Source organism: Doryrhamphus excisus, chromosome 14 (assembly GCF_030265055.1).
Source record: "Doryrhamphus excisus isolate RoL2022-K1 chromosome 14, RoL_Dexc_1.0, whole genome shotgun sequence".
Taxonomy (NCBI): domain Eukaryota; kingdom Metazoa; phylum Chordata; class Actinopteri; order Syngnathiformes; family Syngnathidae; genus Doryrhamphus; species Doryrhamphus excisus.
The window spans coordinates 189,881-211,677 of record NC_080479.1 but is presented as its reverse complement, the minus strand read 5'-3'; the positions used below and the strand labels follow the sequence as shown (position 1 = coordinate 211,677).

General features: G+C 41.7%; 1 protein-coding gene across 2 annotated transcripts in view; it reads left to right on the top strand.

Annotated features, from left to right (window-relative positions):
* The window catches only part of LOC131101942 (gamma-aminobutyric acid type B receptor subunit 2-like), a 136,543-nt gene that overhangs the window by 39,040 nt on the left and 75,706 nt on the right, over nucleotides 1-21,797 (top strand). For both annotated transcript variants that reach the window (XM_058047357.1, XM_058047358.1), the window contains exon 2: nucleotides 1,170-1,307. In XM_058047357.1, the coding sequence (XP_057903340.1) occupies nucleotides 1,170-1,307 (138 nt within the window). The remainder of the gene's footprint in view (nucleotides 1-1,169; nucleotides 1,308-21,797) is intronic.

Genomic DNA, 21,797 nt, shown 5'->3' with positions numbered 1-21,797 from the left:
ATAATAGCAGAGCCTGATAGCAAGATCATTACCAAGCGTGCAGAAGAACTAGTTAGCCTGCTTCGTCTCTACTTCCTTTCTGACTGCCGTGTCTCCCTCTCCGGTCGCCATGGCGACATGCCTTCTGCAGCAGTGGATGGCTTGTAGGTGGTGACAAAAGCGCCGTGTGGCATGCACATGCGGGATTTTAACTATGAAATCCACGCTAATGGAGGTTTAGACACCAATGTAAGACACAAAGCTAGAAGAAAGTTGGGGGAAACAACAACAACAACAACAGCCAGGAGACTGAAGAAAGTCATTTTGGAAAATACAATAATTACAATGGGGACTTGAAGAGAAAAGCTACGTATATTGAGTAGCATCCTTTTTGTTGCACTCAATAAAATTAACCCAATGTATAGAAAAAAAGGAATTATTACACATATTATGTTAACATATATATATGTTTATTATTGGTTATTTTATTCATACATTTTCCCAGAGAAACAGACATCCCATGTATTTACTTGTACATGCTTTTTTTAGTGGATTTAAAAATTAGGGCTGTCAATTGATTAACATTTTTGATCACGATTTATCACATCCATTGTTAACTCACAATTAATCACATTTAATCACAGATAGAAAAGTTTTTTTTTTAATCTATAATAAGTAGGGGGTAACTCTTTGTGGTAAACCATTCATTCATGCGCAACTGCAATGATAATTATGTCAATTTTTATGTAAAAGGATAATATTTTTGGAACTATGGGTCATTATTTAAAACAATACAGTGAGTAAGCATATTTTCCTGTTACTATTTTTTTGTATTATTAGCATATTAGCTCTTTAACTCGCCTACAAATGTTCAGCAAATACAAAATTTGAGCGAGTGAGACCTCTCATACTGATTTTTATGACAGTGTCATAAAAAGGTATGAATAGCATCTTAAAGGAACAGCATCTTCCACGTCCCTGGAAGCCTCACCACATGACATCAGTTTGAATCTAAAAAGGGACAAAATGGATAAAACTTCTTTATGTATATTATCATGAATATTTTTTCTTTTATTTGTTAAACGCTTGTACTTCTGGCTACCACCTTGCATGACATCCTCCTTCATCCCTCCATCCTGTCCGTCATTAAAAAGGACATGAAATTCAACCCTCTTTTGGTCCCTCCACAGTGCGACAACGCCAAGGGCCTGAGAGCCTTCTTCGACGCCATCTGCTACGGCCCCAAACACCTGATGATCTTCGGCGGGGTGTGCCCCTCCGTCACCTCCATCATCGCCGAGTCCCTGGGGGGCTGGAACCTGGTGCAGGTAGGAGGCGGGGCTTGTGTGTGTATGTCACTAAAAAACAACAGCGCAGCTTGTGTGCGGGCCTCGCGATTACGGCGCAGAGTGAGCTATCACATCGTAGCTGCACGCTTCAGCGACGAGTCGCTAAATGTCTTGTCACGTTATTACGGGCGGGACAGGAAGGTCCCGGCTCGCGGCTTCATGCTTTTCATGCTTTTAACCTCTTCAGCCGTCGGTGTCTAATTGCCGCTGCGCTAATCTTGGCTTTGTTCTCACTGACCGTCCCGCAGGAACCCACACACAGGAAGTACAAAGTACTTTTGATGCAATTCTACTCCAGCTGTGTATTCCCTGTTAAGCATTCCTGCATGCGGCGGGATATCAACGAGGGAATAAACGCTCCATCTTACCACAAAACGCTCCAAAGGTTATTGGCTGAAGATAAGATAAGGGCAGAAGACCGTGCCGCGAGCAGATAGCAAAATTCAAGAGCTCGCCGTCGTATCGGGTATCTTGCTCTTTCCGCCCGCAATTACCATGAATGTGCTGCCTCTTGTCGGATTTTTCCAAGGGAAAAGGTAGAAATACTTTTTTTTGACATTTGCATTGTTTGTGTGCTACTTGCATCGCCCAGATCAGAGGAAAAACTCTTCTATTTAATACGACAACAGCCACTGGGGAGTGTAGGTACTTGGCCACCATCTCTGATGGTCTTCTGAGGTCCTCTGAGGTGCCCCCGGAGACGCCACCTTTGGAGGAAGCTGAATTTGTTTGGAGCGAACAAAAAAGTTCACATTGAGGATCAGATATCTTTATTTAGCTTTACCAGAGTTTGCCCCAAAACTACTGGACACCCTGTTAGAACCCCATCTTAACAGGACCACATGACCCCAACATGCCAACCTAGCTGCAGGACGCAAAGGCAATCCGACTTTTGAACTCTGACCCCTCTGTCCAGATATTTCAGTTATGATTTTTTTACATTTTCACTTTGAAATTGCAGAACTTTGTGTATTTATATTGCTCCTCAGGGATGATAAAGTTTTGGAAATTGAATAGAAAGTTCTTACAGAAGTTCATACGTTCAAATGTATCGCCTGATTTCCATTGGCACTTCCTATTCCGCCCGGCAACAAGTGCTTGTTAACTAAAATTCTTTATTTACCTTTGAGGTTTCTTCAAGATGCCACTTCCTTCGACGACATTTGAGTAGACTACGTTGTAATTTTGCACATTTCCCCCCCCCCCCCCGTTTGGCTTACTTCCCTGCTGCGTTGTGTTGTGTTGGCAGTGATGACCCCCATTGTGTGCTGCAGCCGCCAGCCACGCTCTCTCCTTGCATACGTTTGACTTCAACCCTCCGATTCATGCACGTCTGAAGCCAAACGCTCTTTCCGCTTGAACGGAGAAAGGTCTATTAGCCCCGAAGAATCCATGCGTGTTTAATGAATGTAAACATGACAAAGATGCCAAGGTAACCTTTTTAAGTGCCGGACAAACGAGTAATTTACCAACGTACAACGAGGAAAATGTGTATACCTCATTAAAACAAGCACTGATTATTATTATTATTTAGTATCATTATTATCTAGTAGAGAGAATCATCTCTGCTGGTGGAGCCAAGTAGTGTATTCCATTTTGCCATAAATCAACAGTCAAAGAGCAAAAAATGCTTGTCAAAGATCCTCTATACGACCAAAGTATTCTGACCTACAGCTAAAATAAACCCACTAGTCAAAGATCCTCTATTAGACAAAAGCATTTTGACCTACAGCCAAAAAAAACCACTAGTCAAAGATCCTTTATATGACAAAAGCATTTTGACCTATAGCCAAAAAAACCCACTAGTCAAAGATCCTCTATTAGACAAAAGCATTCTGACCTACAGCCAAAAAAAACCACTAGTTAAAAATCCTCTATTAGACAAAAGCATTCTGACCTACAGCCAAAAAAAAACTCTAGTCAAAGATCCTCTATATGACAAAAGCATTCTGACCTACAGCCAAAAAACTCACTAGTCAAAGATCCTCTATTAGACAAAAGCATTCTGACCTACAGCAAAAAAAAAAACACTAGTCAAAGATCCTCTATACGACAAAAGCATTCTGACCTACAGCAAAAAAAAAACACTGGTCAAAGATCCTTTATATGACAAAAGCATTCTGACCTACAGCCAAAAAACTCACTAGTCAAAGATCCTCTATTAGACAAAAGCATTCTGACCTACAGCAAAAAAACCCACTAGTCAAAGATCCTCTATATGACAAAAGCATTCTGACCGACAGCCAAAAAAAAACCCAACTAATTTTGGGTGAATGTCCCCTGACAGTGACAGCAACTGAGGGTACGACTCTATATGACATATATGACATGGCGCTCTGTTGTTTTTAAGGATCTCCAGCCAAAAAGCGTTCATCAAAGATCCTCAATACAACAGGAGCATCCTGCTGATCTTTGTCCAATGTCCTCTCATGTCCAGAAGGCTGCTGGGGATTGTAGGTGTTGGACGTAGCGATGGCAGCTAGCATGGATGCAAACAAAAGCGGTGTTTGTCAGAAAGAAAGCCCAGCTAAGGGACCCTGTGGGCCGTGGAAAACACAAGCTTTCACTTTCCTGCCAAGTGTTTATTTTAATTGCACAAACGAGCCCTAGCTCTTTGTTCCTGCTGTTTGGTTAGCATGTATTTATCCAGCTGCTCTCCGTGCTTCGGGCCTGCCAGATGATTAGCCTGTCTGCTACGCTGATGTCTCTTCATCTTCTGGACGCTTCCACTAACGTGAGCGAGCACCGCGCGTGTGGACGTGCTTTCGCTTTGTCTCGCTCACTCCGGGGGTTGCTAAAATGCGAGACAAGGTGTGGAAGAGACGGGCGGACATTTAGCTCAGCACACGTGCTAACGAGACTTGAATGGGCCTGGATTTCCCGCAGTGACTTAACAAGCTCATCATTTGCACATCAGAACAGGAAGTGGCAGGATGGCGGCCGGGAAAGGTTCCTTCTTTGTTGGCGTTTTTGGTTTCTTATTCTACTGGCGTACTTGGGAGACATATCCATCCATTCGGTTTCCAGGCGGGGTCCACCCTGGACTGGTGGCCGGCCAATCACAGGGCACATATAGACAAACAACCATTCCCACCCTCCCACCCACCCACTCATCCACCGTGCGGCCCTTGGAAGACATAATGTAGCGCAAAACCTATGATGAAGTGATGAAGAAGTAGTCCTCGAACGAGTCTCATGTTTGCTGACCAAAATGATTAACGTTTAATATATGGGAACCACAAAACATCATAACACGGAATATAATAAATAAATAAATAAATATGGGAACCACAAAACGTCATAACGCTGAATATTAAATTTTTTTAAATATAATAATAATATATGGGAACCACAAAACGTCAACGCGGAATATTAATTTTTTTTAAAATAATAATAATATATGGAAACCACAAAACGTCATAACGCGGAATATTAAAATTTTTAAAAATAATAATATATGGGAACCACAAAACATCATAACGCGGAATATAAATTTTTTTTACAATAATAATAAATGGGAACCACAAAACATCATAACGCAGAATATTAAAAAATTAAAAATAATAATCATATATGGGAACCACAAAACGTCATAATGCGGAATTTACAACATTTACAGAGAGGCAATCCCATCATGTTAATAATAATTTGATCAATAAAAGAAAATGTTGATAAAAAAAATAAAATACAAAAAAAAATACAGTGGTATGAAAAAGTTTGGGCACCCCTGGTAATTTTCCTGGTGTTCCTTTCTAAATGATTCCAGGTAAATATATCCTATAGCAGACCAACACGGTGATAGATGAGAAGGGAAATGAACTTGGGCAATCATAATGTAAACAAAAGTAGGAAGGTGCCTCAATTTGGGCACCCTTGTTTTATTGAACAAGTTCAACGTTGTGGAATCAAACTCTATAATTATGCAAACTGATGCTGTATTAATGTTAATTTAATGATGAATACAATGATTATTCAGGCTTTATTCAGATTAATAAATGCACCAAAAAGACCACGTACGCCATCAACTTAGTTCTAGTAGGCGTCTTTGGTGAGGAAATGGTTTTCATTGAGAAAGTGCCCCCAAATGACACGCTGTAATGTATTAATTAGATTTATTAGGGGGAGGTCATGAATCCTGCACAGTCGCTGTACCTATTCACCGTGTCAAACGCCCGCCATGTGACAGCCAACATGTTAATTAGCTCATTAGCGCCGTTTGTTGAACATAACGGCCCACAGCGGCACCACGTTGCAGGTTAAGCAAACCCGCCGGAAGACCCAGAAGAAGAAAAATGTCTGTTTCTGCTCCCGTCTGGAAAGGAGGGACAACCGAGTCATTATTTTTCCTTGTGAGGACTCGACACTAGTGCTGTGTCGGTCATGAACAAAACGGCCGGCGGACTGAACGGGTATTTTATGGGGCGGTTCAATCCTTCACAAAAAATAACTAGTTCTTTTGACCCGTTACCGCTACTCGGAATCAATGGGAATACTTCACGCCAAAAGGTAATGATGCGGTGCTTTGTGACCTATGCAAAATTGAGATGGAATATCACAAATGCACGACTGCGATGCACAAGCACCTGTTGAGGAAGCACCCGGGAGAAGACGCTGTAAGTTTTCAACTTTTTTTTTATTTCCTTGTTTACAATGATTAACCTCGTCTTTCATCCAAACTGCGCCATGTAACTACACACTCCTCACACACTCCTCAAATACACAATACGCTATAGTTAGTTTTATTTCTATTATTATTATTAGTATTATTCATGTTATTACACTTTATTGATATGGGCAGATCATTTAGAAATATATATGTTTATTAACCTGTGCACGTGTTTGTGGTTTAGGTTTTCAGGGACTAATTAGAGACTTTCAGGGATTAATCGATGCATCGAAAAACTATATTCTAGATTAATCGATTTAACACAGCCCGAACGTGTACATTAGTGAACGGACTGACTCGACACGGCTAACCGGGTTTACGCACAGGGGGATCACAGGCTAACCACCAATTGACCGAAATGAACGGATCTTTTTACTGAACGGAATGATCCGGTTCACTGAAATAAACGTTTTTGCCCACCACTACTCCCATATATACGAACGTCAGATTTTTTATATACCGTACTGTGACATATCGACATATTATAAGGCTTTACTTACAAATACCTCATGAATAATTGATGTACTATAAGACTACTACTTCCACCAGCTTTGTAAAAAGGTCGGCTTCCTTGCACATCTTAAAATGCATGTTAGCTCTAAGCTAACCTAGCAACTTGAGCGTACTGTTAGCACTGTAGCGGACATTGCTTATCTAGTGTCGCTAACGTTTGCGTCCCACGTTGAGCTGTAATGTTACATTATCCAGGTAAGTAGTTCTGATACATTGGTTGACCCAAAAGTCCTCTCCCCGTCTGGCATTTGAAAGGAAATCCGAAAAGAAGGTCGAGCGGCCGGACTCCCGAGGAGCGCCGGGGCTCCATTAGGAGCCATTAGGAGCATCACGGCCGCTTGGAAAGACTGAAGCTTGGAGGATCGATTAAGAGCAGTTTAACTGTCTGACACAGTGGCTAATATCTGAAACATCAACTCCCCCTCAGAGGGAGCCGGAGAGGGAGAGCAAAGCACCCAGATGATGACAAACCTACTGAGAGGCAGGAAATAGAAAGATATCATCATTACAAAGTGCTTTCCACTCTTCTCGCTGCTTTGCTCCTCAAAGGTTGGCTTATGGGCTTTTTTTTTTTTTTACGCCACAAACACATCATCTTACTACCAAGTACACAAACTGCATATCGGAATGGAAATGAGGTTCCTTTAATGGCCTAATCCTTGGCCTAAAAGTCTAATAAAAGCAGAAGGAGGCTTCTTATTGTGCATTGGAAGCAGATCATTACCAAAATCATTGAAAACTCATAATAAAGGTACATTTTTTTAACTTTAATAATCATGTGGAGTGCGTGAGAAAGTTGTTCAAGTCTTCGTCAACTTGTGTCATTAAAAGTCAAGTTTTTATTAACTCGTAAGTCGATGAAACTCAAGTCTTCATTGAAACACTCTTGATGTTGAGTCCAAGTGGTCATTAGCCACGTATACATGGACCCAAATATTCCAATTGCATTCGCTTTATTTGCTCAAACGGAAAGAATATAACCTTTGTATACACCTCATTCCCAAAGACAAATGAACATATAATGGGATTCCCAGGGGTGGAATATTCCTTTTCCCAATCCGATTGAGATATCTTGTTGTTCTTTGTGGTGTTTTTCTTCTTCTGTTGTTTATTGGCGGTTGGCCAGCAGCTTTGGTGTGCATTAGCGCCACCTGTGGAACAGAATCAAAACCCTTTTATACTTTATTCATAAAAAGAAAATATATATCTATATAAAACATGATAAAATATTAGCAAGATTGAATTTTCTTGTACTTTTCCTGTTTCAGTTCTTTCAGCGCATGCTCAGATATGACGTAACACGCAGCTCCAGACGTTCTTCACTTTTAAAAATGGAGGCCAGCAATCGGCACTGTATGCTAAGCAAAGTTGGTTTTGGATCCAAACTCAATTCCAAGACTGGACAAAGGAAAAACTGGCAATACGGAGTTATTCCAACAAGTGGAAGAAAAACTCGGGAAAGTCGATATCACGTGATGTTGATGTTTACGTTTTACTGGGCATGCCCTGTTGACTATTCTGTTGGATTATAGCGGACAAGAGATTGGAATATTCATTTCCATGGATACCATTTTTTTCGGAAAAGTCATTCGGAAAGAGAAAAACTCATGTAAACGTGGCCAGTGACACCTGAGTCGTGGATTACCCAAGTTGTTAGTTTTGTGGAGTCTTCTGCTGGAGTTTTTTGAGTTATGCTTCACATGATGCCAGATTGTTGCAGTCAGAATTGAATAGAATTGAAAAATTCCCATCTTTTAGATGGATTAGATGATTTGGCAAGTGTTGAGAGACGCTCGTTCGTATCACGAAGGTGCGGTAGAAATGTGAGATGTCGAGGGAAAGCACATTTGAAAACGAGACGGCAGTTGGTGAGATCTTTTGAACAGATGTGTCGTTCAGCCTGCGACTCAATCGGGCAAACAATTGTTCAGATGGATACGCGCACGTGTCCGTACGTGCACGCATGACATGCGTTACACGAGTATTCGCTCACTTCACAACGGTTTTATTTGGCGACAAACGCTCTGAAATGTCCTCCAGGCTTCATAGCAGAAAATGAGCTCTAATTGTTGGAAGCCAGCATGAGAAAGTCTCGTATTTTTATTATTCATACGCTTGGAGGAAATGAGTTTCATAAATGTTGACGTCATGACGTTTGTGTGAATGCTGTTGATTTTGGAGTTGCATCATATTTGTATGCAGCTTGCATATTTACAGTCAGAGTCACATATTAATTAACATGGCAGCTGCCGCTTATAGAACAATGTTTGACACTCTGATCTTTAAAAAAAAAAAAATCATTCTCCGCACTGAAAAATGAGATGCTACACACGTAGCGACGACGTGATTGTCTTTTCCCGGAATAACGGCGCTTTTCTGACGTGACTCCCGATATGACTCATTCAGGGTTTATGTTTGAAAGTCCTGGCAACGCCGCACAGCTCTGCTTAAAATTTTAATTCAAACCTTTTAGTGGTTCTTGAGCGGGGAGGAGGAGGACCCGGGAGACGACGGGGGAGACAAAGCCGACCGAGAACGGCACGGCGAACTCATTAGCAGAGAGTGAACGTTGTCCTTGAGCCTTCCCGACGCACACACACACACATACATACAATATTCTTTACATGAACACTTTAAAGGTTCCATATTGCCGGATTTTCCAGCAATTTTCCACAATTTAAAAGACAGTTTAAAAGTGTTTTGTGTGTGTGTGGCTCTAATGCTAATGAGCTCTGGCTAGTTAGCACTTTATCACTTTAGCTTTGTATTTATCCGTGACATATATACTCGAACTCTGCTCTTTCCCAACATAATATATATCAACCATATATCACATATAACATATGCAACACTAGCATAGCTATTTGATGCTAAAGTGCTACCATGGCACTCACACGTTATGCTAGGTCAGACTTGTCTCGGAAAAAACAAACTTACAGCTTTTGCATCTTTACCGGAATAACGGATACTCGACGGATACGGATAACAGATACTAAATCATAACTGTATGACTACAAGATATAAAAATAGCTAGTTCATATTTTGTCCAATGGTAGCATGCTTGCAGGGAGCACACATGTGTTCCAGGATATTTTTTCGGTGTGGGACAAATCAACAGGCTGTGAAAACGGGATCAATGTGGGAATGTTCCTGAAGCATACAATGTACACTCAAACACCCACCCCCCTATAAGACACACAAACGCATCGTCATTTTATATGATATTTTCAATCATAAATACCCTTATTGTGTTAAAAGTGACCGTTTTCCTATTTCTCCTAACACAGTCTTCCCGGTGAAATTCCACATTCATGACTAAAACAAGTCTTGGTGTAGGTTTTGCCCTGCAATAAATCATCCCAAGAAACACCAAATGAGCCATAAGCTGGAATTTCCATGATTAGCCGGCAGTCCTGAATGCAACATTCCTCCTCCGGGATGGCCATGGAAGCGTTGCGGATGCGCCGCTCGGGATTTGATGAGTTATCTGATATTTACCACTTGATAGGTTAACAGGAAGAGGGTGCCGGTGGTGGGTGGCATGGGTGGGGGGGTGCATTTTTAAAAAGATGGTGCAGACTCCCCAGCAGGATGTCTGCCGCCATGTTGGGAAGCGCTCACAAACACACCGCCGCCGACCTTTAGCTCCAACAAACAGCATTAAATATGAATAAGGACATAATTGAAAGTAACCGCTGGCACTTTCTTCTTCCTCTTTCAACCTCCGTGCACACACACACACACACACACACACACTCACGCACACACACACAGCCTTACTAAACCACACATTACCTCCCTTAATACCTTGCCGGTAATAATCCTGACATTTACTGCGGCGTCATTAAGACACTAAGAAAACCACATGGAGTGTCGGCAGGCCTTTGAAGCCACAAAGAAACACACCAATCAGATTCTAACACGGCTTTCTCAGGAAGCCAAACGTCATCCCGCCCAGGAATTCTGGGTTTGGAATAGTATATTTCCCTGAGTACATCTGGGGTGTCCAAAGTTTTTTCAGTGAGTGCACATAGTAGAAAAATGAAAGAATGCTTTGTATTATCACTCCCCCTATCCCTGTCAAATGTAAACCAGGGATGTCCGAATGTGGACCGCATTTTTCACGGGCCCACGGACGGCACATTATAGAAACAAAACATAAAACATAACTGAAAAATAAAACACATTCACCCTTTCCCGGCCAAGAACCGGTTCACGGCTCGATGAAAATACGTAGACCGGTACCCCACATTTGGCCGGAGTTCCTTGAGGAACATGGCCAAATGCCTTCTCCAAGTCCACAAAATACATGTAGACTGGTTGGGCAAACTCAAGGACCCAAGTTGGTCCACAGTTCCATGACCGCGACCAAAACCATACTGATCCGAGATTCAACAATCCGGCGGATCCTAATCTTCTGAGCCCCTGGATAGACCTTATCAGGAACTATTTGGAATAAAGTGCTTAGAGCGATCTGAGTAAGTCAGCAACTTGTCTGGAATAAACTATTCCGGAATTTTCATTTTAAATGTATTACGTTTCTCATTTAAATAAAGCATGAAATTCACAACCATTCTTAATAAAGGTGCCAGATTCAGATCAAAAGTCAAAATAATTGAACTGTAAACAGAAAGACATGTTATCTATTTCGCCCTCTATGTACAAAACAAGACATTAAAAAGGCATAAGACAATCAAAAATATTTAACTTTAGCAAAGCATGCTGGGAAATGCATAGGCTGCCCATTCCACAGATGACAGATGACTTGCATTATCATTTATTAGCGGTGAGCGGCTATACAGTTCATATTTTAAATACATTTAATAAGTGTGAGGAATCCATCATTTATTCAATCATTGCAACTGTCATTTTTATTGCAAATGTTAATGTATAATCGGAGAACATCAACATCAAGCTATCAGGACGGTTTGGAGACATCTTTATGGATGTATCATTTATTGGATCTCCTGTATGTATCACAAGGTAACAGGGGCCGTTTTGGACCCAAGGGGTTTTGAAAGAACCTGCAGGTCTCAGACGGACTCGGTCTTCTTTCTGATGGCATGTTAGAGCTGACACATTTAAAAGATTTGTCCTTTGCCGCCACCGATCATTGATCTGAGCTGTGCAGCAGCGGCCACCCCGAGACGCCACTTTGCAGCAGTATCGACTTTGTGTTACACCCGGCCTGGCGCTAAAACTCACACTCGGGGCTCTCCACTGCCAAGAACATCTTCATGCTTTGAACAACTTCACTGGCCCACCGAGGAGGCGTCCTGTTGAGGGACATTACTATTGAAAATAAACATGGATATACGTTTAAAAAGCTAGTATAGCAGTATTACTATCAATGATACACAGCAACAGCAGCACAAAGCTTGAATGGTCCCAGCCATACAATAATGGCACACAGCTGCAGATATCTGCCGGAGAAGAGCTCATGTTGTGTTGTAAACCGTCCAGGGTTTCGTCAAGGAATTTTTTGAAGCTGTGGTGGTGGGCTGCACGAGAGGCGGACTATATATAATATATTCAAAAATTTAATTTCAGTCATATCATAATGTCGACATTAGGGTCTTTGAACAAGAAATGCATTAATGAACTAATGAACTTTAATACGTTTGTCTACATTTGGTTTGTCTTTCTTCTTCTTCGCAGACGGGCGATTCCGGTTTCATTTTTTTTTTCAAAATAAAGCTTAGTGAAAAATTTCTCTGATACTTTATATTGATATCTATGGACGCCCGTTTCCGCCACTGAAAAAAAAAGTTATCCCAAATGTAAGTCATAATTATGAGTTAAAAAAATCCTAATTAGGACTTAAAAATTATGAGATAAAACGACAAAATGATGATGTAAGTCAGGGGTGGCCGTGACACTTTCAGTCAGCTGACATGAAGCTCCCTTCCTGATTTGCTGTTGAAGTGGTGAACTGATGATGAACTATTCAGATTAGGGATAAACTAGTTACTGTATGTCGTTACATGTCGGCGATACGTGACCCACGCTACCTTGGGGGTGGCTGTCACGTGCACCCCTCATATCCCAGATTATTATTATTATTATTATTAGTCACCATTATTTTCACCTAATTTTCAAAGTTAGCAACCCCTTTCAGTATATGATATTTGATACATGAGATAAATTTGAGTTGAAAAATGTCCTCAATTTGGGTGGCCGCTTGTCATTTGGGGGGGATGCCGGTGGTCCCGCAGCCAAACCCGCGGAGAAGCACCGCTCTCGTAGGACAAGATGGAATGAAATGTTAGCCAAATGCAAGGCCTGTATTCCCTGCGGATGCAGTTTGTGTGCTAACCAGAAGTAAAGCAGTACTTAGCATGCAGACGCGCCGCTCCCTACCAATGCAATGGGCCCCCGATGCGCCTTGACGACGCGTTTATGAATTAGAGCTCACTCTGCGTCTTTCTCAGCTTCCATCTCGGCGACGTCTCCTCCTCCCAGCCTTCCCTGCGCTGTCCGACCGGATTAGTAGCTTTATTTGAAATTCATAAAATGCATCCCGGTGCAAGTCCTCCTGGTCCCGGAGGCGAGCTTCCGAGGAGAAGAAAAGAGCAGACTCCTCTCCACTTGTGCTCAACAAGCATCCAGTCCTCTGGGCAACAACTCTGCAGCCTCCCTGCTTGTCAGAACACCTCTTTGCCATGCAAATTGCTTTGTTTTTAAAAAGTACTTCTTTTTTTTCCCAGGCTTTTTGCTCATCGGGAGCGGGAATGAAGCTTTTCAGAGAGTCGCGGCTCACGCTGATCCAGGGAAACGTGGATTTATGGCGGCCGGGTCAAAGTGTACTCGTTCAAATGAACATGTTCAATCATACGTTATTGATGGCTGCTGATATTTGGTGTCTGCGCGACGCTAATGACATCACGGCGGCCGTGCTTTGCATGCACGGTAAGAAGGTTTCTTTTTCATCCGCAAACCCCCCACAGAGAACATCCTTTGGAGGTTCTGACTGATGGAGTTTGAATGGAAGCCCTCCCCGAAGCGTGGCTGGAGGTGCGGGCCCATTAAACATCTCCAACCGTCCGCGCCTCTCCAACCCCGCTTTCAACGCCGGGAGGAGGCGCTCCAAACAATTATTGCCTGCAATTACCGCTCCTTCTCGGCTCCTCTCCTCCCCTCGCCCCCCCCGCACCCTGTACTGTGATTATAGCGCTACATACGGCGCAGCGCAGACGTGACTCGGGTGTTAAAACGCCGGGAGCGCCGCATATCTATCAGCGACTCATCTCCAGGAACACGGGCTCCAAGGACTCTCAATGTGAGACGCGCCTTTAAAGTAAGACGCCGTCCTCCTCCGCTGCTGGCGATACAACACGTCGTGGAGGTTCTTCTCTTTAGCTTGGCATGCAGGCACTCGGGATGCGCATCCGGCGCCGAGGCCCAAACACACCATAGCGACTTCCACCGCTGGCCTTTTGGCTGATAGGCCGTTTTTATATACGCTGCATCGTGTTTCATCTTGCACTGTTTTGTGTTACGGTATTTCATGTTATGACGTGGAATGCTCCCATCGAGGTTTCATGCTGCCGATTCCGATACGATACCGAAATCGGCCAATACTGATCACAACTTCCAGGTTGCTGAGAAACACGGGGAACTCTTGGGGAACCACTGATTAAGAAAGGCTGCTCGTCTCATCCAATCAATTCTATTATTTTGCTGATTGTTGGATTATGTTGTTCTGTGTTGCAGTGTTTCAAGTTATGGCGTTTTAGCTTACAACATTTTGCTTTATGAATTTTACACGGTTTTGTGTTACAGCATTTCATGTTATGACAATTCATGTCCATGCCGTTTAGGGAAACGCTGTTTTGTTTGTGTTGTGCTGTTTTGGGTTACACTATTTCAAGTTACAGTGTTTCAAGTTATGGCATGTTAGCTTACAACATTTTGCATTATTAAGTTGAATTTTGCTCTGTTTTGTGTTACAGCCTTTCATGTTATGACATTTCATGTCTATGTCGTTTAGGGAAACGCAGTTTTTTTTGTGTTGTGCTGTTTTAGGTTAAGCAATTTCAAGTTACAGTGTTTCAACTTATGGCATTTTAGCTTACAACATTTTGCATTATTAAATTGAATTTGACACTGTTTCATGTTATGACATATTGTGTCTATGCCGTTTAGGGAAATGCCGTTTTTGTGTTTGGGTTACACTATTTCAAGTTACAGTGTTTCAAGTTATGGCATTTTATCTTGCAACATTTTGCATTATTAAGTTGAATTTTGCTCTGTTTTGTGTTACAGCCTTTCATGTTATGACATTTCATGTCTTTGTCGTTTAGGGAAACGCAGATTTTTTTGTGTTGTGCTGTTTTGGGTTACACTATTTCAAGTTACAGTGTTTCATGTTATGGCATTTCAGCTTCCAACATTTTGCATTATTAAGTTGAATTTTACACTGTTTCATGTTATGACATATTGTGTCTATGCCGTTTAGGGAAATGCCGTTTTTGTGTTTGGGTTACGCTATTTCAAGTTACAGTGATTCAAGTTATGGCATTTTATCTTGCAAATTTTATCTTACATTTGCATTACCAAGTTGCATTTTACACTCTTTTGTTGCAGCATTTCATGTTGTGACATTTCATGTCTATGTTGTTTAGGGAAACGCCGTTTTGTGTTACGCTATTTCAAGTTACAGTGTTTCAAGTTATGGCATTTTATCTTAGAACATTTTGCATTATTAAGTTGAATTTTGCTATGTTTTGTGTTACAGCATTTCTTGTTATGACATTTCATGTCTATGTCGTTTAGGGAAACGCAGTTTTTTTGTGTTGTGTTGTTTTGGGTTACACTATTTCAAGTTGCAGTGTTTCAAGTTATGGCATTTTAGCTTACAACATTTTGCATTATTAAGTTGAATTTTGCTCTGTTTTGTGTTACGGCATTTCTTGTTATGACATTTCGTGTCTATATCGTTTAGGGAAACGCCGTTTTTGTTTGCTGTTGAGGTTAAGCAATTTCAAGTGACAGTGTTTCAAGTTATGGCATTTTATCTTACAACAGTTTGCATTATTAAGTTGAATTTTACACTGTTTCATGTTATGACATATTGTGTCTATGCCGTTTAGGGAAATGTCGTTTTTGTGTTTGGGTTACGCTATTTCAAGTTACAGTGTTTCAAGTTATGGCATTTTATCTTGCAAATTTTGTCTTACATTTGCATTACCAAGTTGCATTTTACACTCTTTTGTTGCAGCATTTCATGTTGTGACATTTCATGTCTATGTTGTTTAGGGAAACGCCGTTTTGTGTTACGCTATTTCAAGTTACAGTGTTTCAAGTTATGGCATTTTATCTTACAACATTTTGCATTATTAAGTTGAATTTTGCTCTGTTTTGTGTTACAGGATTTCTTGTTATGACATTTCGTGTAAATGTCGTTTAGGGAAACGCCGTTTTTGTTGTATGCTGTTTTAGGTTAAGCAATTTCAAGTGACAGTGTTTCAACTTATGGCATTTTATCTTACAACAGTTTGCATTATTAAGTTGAATTTTACACTGTTTCATGTTATGACATATTGTGTCTATGCCGTTCAGGGAAATGTCGTTTTTGTGTTTGGGTTACGCAATTTCAAGTTACAGTGTTTCAAGTTATGGCATTTTGTCTTACAACATTTAGCATTATTAAGTTGAATTTTACACTGTTTCATGTTATGACATATTGTGTCTATGCCGTTTAGGAAAATGTAGTTTTTGTGTTTGGGTTACGCTATTTCAAGTTACAGTGTTTCAAGTTATGGCAAGTTGCATTTTCCACTGTTTTGTGTTACAGCATTTCATGTTGTGAAGTTGTGTGTTGTGACGTTTGGTGGTACAGCGTTTTGAGATATGCCGTTTTTGTGTTACGCTGTTTTGGGGTACGTGTTGCAAACTGCAACGTTTCAAATTATGGCACTTAAAATGACAACAATGACGTTATGACGTGTTGTGTCACCGGGTTGTCTCCCATCCATTATTGACGTTGCACAAAATGAAAGAGAATTGGTCACGTGCGTGCAGCGGTACAATACGTACCCTGGCCGCCTCGCATTTAAAGGACATTGTCACTTTTGTTCGTTCTTATTGATTTTTTTCCCTCCATTATGTCTCCCAGGCGTGTGGCGGACTATTCAAAGAAGTGAAAAGCAAAGTGAAATTAGACATTCTAAAATGCTTCCACGTGACCACAAAGGGTGAAGGTGCCATCTTTGAACATGTGACACAATCTGCTGGTCTGAAATAGACGGTGTTGTGGTCTCATGGTGGTCTCCCCCTCCCTTGCAACAAGACTGGAAGAAAAGCCCAACACTGGTCTTTCTAAACAAAGTCTGCATGTCTTCACCACCTCCTCCGTAATTATCCCAATTAGACTGATTAGTCCGACTGTTTGTGTGTGTGGTGCCAGGGGTCTGACAAAGAGAAAGAAATACCAAAACAAAAGTCTACCTGAGCAGAATAAACCCCCCTTTGCTCCAAATTAAATATCCATTTGGTTGCACTGTCTGACCGATCAATAGACCGAGTCACTGAGTTCAAACATGGCGGGGGGGTGAAGAGTGGCGGGGTGGGAGTTGAACCCAAAAACCCGATCAATGCGCAAAGTAAATATGTGTGCTCAAGTTGTCTTTGCCAAGACCTTTGCTGTGTCTCACCTGGCGTACTTGTGTACTCGAACCTTCCAGCGCAACAACACGGGATACAGAAACTATGCAATATTGTATAATCAAAAAACAGTTTTCCTTTTATTTTGAAGGTTTGATCATTTTATTCACGGTAGAAGCGTTACAACATGTATACAGGATTTCAGTCCATAAAAGATATTTGGTTATAAAGGAAGTCAATGGGACCAAATTGGCCCCCAGGGGCCGGACTGTGGGCATGTATGCAAATCTGTCTCATTCTATGCTTTCATGTTTTTACAAAAGGGGGTCATCAAATCATCAAAATAATAATAAAAATAAGAAATAAAATGATGAAAATGTACACGTTAGCTTCCCAGCGGGGGCATTCCAAAAGAGGTGGGAATGATCAGTGGGAGAAGTGGACGTGTGTTCTTCCTGTCGCCAAAAATAAAGCCTCTGCGGTTCCAATAGTCGTGCCAAAGCGTATTATGTAATTGCTGGGTGTAATAAACATAATGCAGCCCTTCATTGAACGCCGCATGCGGCCATCTTAGTGCTGCTTGACGGACGCTTGCTGTTTTTGGTGGTTTTTCGCAAAATACTACGTACGTCTCGTTTCAGAGACAAAACCTCAGGCGAGCGCCAATGCCCTTTTGACCTCATTTCCATCTCCCGCCCGAGCGCCCGCCGCTAGACATGACTCAGGGGGAATAATCTGGCACTAATAATCCAGCCAGTCCATGGAGGATCACATGCTGGCCAATGAAGACTTGGCTGTGGTGGGCTTTCATTGGACGATGGAGACCTTGGTCAGTCCAGCTGTGGACAATCTGATGATTTGATTAGGAACGATGCGCCGGTGTATAAATGGGTCTTTCTGTGAGGGGGGGGGGGGCTATTACAACTATCTGGACTCCACATCATTCCACGTCCACGTCTATTCATTGATCTTTTATCCATCCATTTATTCCATCCATTTTCTGACGCTTATTCTCACTAGGATCACCGGCACGCTGGAGCCTATCCCAGCTGTCTTGGGGCAAAACACGGGCTCCACCCTGGACTGGTGGCCAGCCAATCACAGGGCACATATAGACAAACAACCATTCACACTCACATTCATACCTATGGACAATTTGGAGTTGCTAATTAACCTAGCATGTTTTTGGAAAGGGGGAGGAAACACACGGGGAGAACATGCAAACTCCACACAGAGATGGTCGAGCGGGGAATCGAACCCGAGTCTCCTATCTGTGTGGCCTGTCATGTTTAATTGTTCAAACTATTCTTGTTGGAATATAATATTATGTGTGTTTTTATTTTGTTCTATTTATATGTTATTCTCTTTTATTAAATAAATATAAAAATATCAAAATGTATAATATAAATGAGTTAATACAAAAATATTTAAATATTATTTTACATTTATAAAATATAAACAGAGCCACTTTGTGCTTTGAATTTTGCAGCTTTTTCATGTTTTTTTAAAAATATGTCAGTTATTAAATGAGTGGGGCGGCACGGCGGTCTAGTGGTTAGCGCGCAGACCTCACAGCTATGAGACCAGGGTTCGATTCCACCCTCGGCCATTTCTGTGTGGAGTTTGCATGTTCTCCCCGTGCATGCGTGGGTTTTCTCCGGGTACTCCGGTTTTTTCCCACATTCCAAAAACATGCTAGGTTAATTAGCCACTCCAAATTGTCCATAGGTATGAATGTGAGTGTGAATGGTTGTTTGTCTATATGTGCCCTGTGATTGGCTGGCCACCAGTCCAGGGTGTACCCCGCCTCACGCCTGAAGACAGCTGGGATAGGCTCCAGCAACCCCCGCGACCCTCGTGAGGAAAAGCGGTAGAAAATGAATGAATGAATTAAATGATTGCTATTTGGTGCTTGAATATGGCCTGTTATTGATAAAAAATATAATAAAAATGCATATTTTAACAAATAGCTGTTGGCCTAAATGAAGCATTTTCAGGCATAAAAATGCCGAATGACTTTGCGTGAATTCACTCATCACAGTCAAGTCAAGTTAACCAGGATAAGAGCTGTCTTTGCGTATATATATATATGTATTATTATGTATTATACGCTAATAACCCTGCATCAGCGTGCCATCCAACCCTGAGACAGGTCAGACGATGGGAACAGCAAAGGTGTTTTCCCCCATCAGGTGCGCTATAAATGATAATGCAGCGGCTGCATGTGAAAGCATGCGTCTCCCGGCCTCTAAGTGAGGACGCTACAAATCAAATTAGGCGTCTAATGGAGAGAAGTGAGGAGAGAAAGGAGAGGAGAGGCGGGCCATAAATCTTCAGGATTAGGTTATATTGTCTTCCTTCTTTTTGTGAACGGCGGGGCGGGGCTGGGTGGGGCGGGGTCGGGCGCCGTGAGTCATATTGACTGGAGGGGAGCTTTTGCAAGGATGTTCGGGGAATCGGAGCCGGCCTTCCCACCGCAAACAAGCGACACTTGGAAGGAGAGTCAGGTTGGCGTCCTCACCAGGGGGAGGGGACTCAACGCGTAACCACAAAATCATCGGAAAAAGTTTCCCCACCCAAAACAAGAATTCCATTCGTTTGTCATTCCCTGCACTTCCCAAACATAAACTGCAAAAAAACAACAACTGCAGTCTGCATGAGATATCGGCAGCTCTGTTGAATATTTTAACGCGTTTCACAGTGTCAGTAAACATGTCGGTTGGTCCTCAGGGGAAGGGGGGGGGTTGTTTTTTTTTTTTTTTTACCCCTCAGTTATTTTCTCTCATTAGCATATTTAGTATTTTCAGGCCAGAAGATGAAACATGCTCTGAAACGGGAGTGGTAGGAAAAGATGAGCGCCATTTCACCAACTCTACTCGGCAAACATACCGTACCGTTGGATGCAAAAAATATTTTAAAATAAAATAAAGAGAAGTGTTTTTACTGTGTGTTTTTTTGGGGGGGAAATCAAAATAAAATTGTAATTATTTTATTTTATTTTTTATATTGTATAGGGAGAATTCTAGCTACTATTTAATAATGACTTAAATTTAGAATATTTTTTATCTATTTCAACCCTTTAAATAGCCCAAAGGTAATAATGAAATATTTATTTTTAATAATATAAAATATTTTTATTTATTTTGTAATACTTTAATTTCTAATATATAAAATATTTTGAATTTTTTATTTTGCTACAAAAATTTTATTTTGCCCAAAAGTAATAATCAGTAAATACATTCAAATCATGTTTTAAGAATATACTACAATGATAATCATTTTCTTTTTTTAATGTAATATATTTATTCAAGTTATGAAACTTTCATAATATAATTAATAAGATTTCATCATACTTTAGTACGATGTTTCATTTTTCACAAAAATAATAATGTAATAATAATGAAGTGATACATCTTTTTAATATCTTTCTATATAATGATCCTTTTGTACTTATCATCAATAAAGTTATACACAAAAAAAACAATAAAATGTAAGAAAATTACTTTAAAAAATGTTTTTAACCCCCCCCCCCCCCCCCCCCCCCCCATTCGTCCATCGCCATTGACTTTTTAGCGTTTGCATTATAGATTGAAATGCAGTAGCAGGAGGGGGCGGGGCTTGTTGGCCTTGACGACGTGTTTATGCTCTGCAAAGAAACTCCCGTCTCGTGATACGATGCGATAGACGAAAGGAGCACGAGTGCCGCACACAGCTGGAGCGAAGAAGACGGTAATGGCCTCCCTGGCTGAGCATCTGCTCATTAATCATGCATCAGCAAACGAGAGGATGGGGGGGGGGTGGGGGGTGCGCTATCAAATCTGAATTTATAAATAGCACGGCGACCGGGCCAGGTGACAGGATGCCATCAGTCATCCCTCCTGCTGGAACTTCACAGGTTGCTGTTGGATGTGGAGCAGTCACGCCTGACGACGGCATGACGTGGGCCCCAACGTGACTCTTGCCGTGCCCCCCCCCCCCATCAACCGCCCTTTACATCCTTCCCTTCTTCCATCTGCCACACGCTTGGATCGATGATAAAAAAAAAATGGGAAAAACGGCTTGCAGGGTGTGCCGGTTTCATCTCCGTCCTTGAAAGGCGGCCGACGCGTTGACAGATGGCCGTGCAAAGAACGGCCGAGCGCGATAAAGATGTCCGCCAGCGGGAGTGATGAGGGAGGCGGCATCTGACCACTTCTGCTACCCCGATTTATGTCGCGGGCAGGTGTCACGTCAGACTCGGCAGAATAGCCAGGAAGACATTTGGCCGCCTAACTGCTTGATTCCATCACAATGCTGGTAGTGCGCATGAGTGCTGCCGGGCCTTATCGTGTTGTAAAACTGCCCTGCGACCCAGTTTCTACTCCACAATGTCACGGAACATGTTGGAATCTATTTTCCCCCACACGGTGAAACCGCAGCTCACTTGTACCTGCAGCACTCGTGCAGCTTGCTAGAATGTATTCCTTGCGAGTCACTTGTGTTGCCAGATATTGAGACAATAATGGCTGTGATAGTATACAGTATACATTGCTATGCCCTAACCATAAGTTTGCAGTACTACACGTAAAATGTCACTTCATTACACTACTGTACATATTACTGTTATTATATCTTGTCGCATTCATACTGTTCATAATCTGCAATAGCCATACTATAGTCATTTATATGCCTGTGTGTATATACGT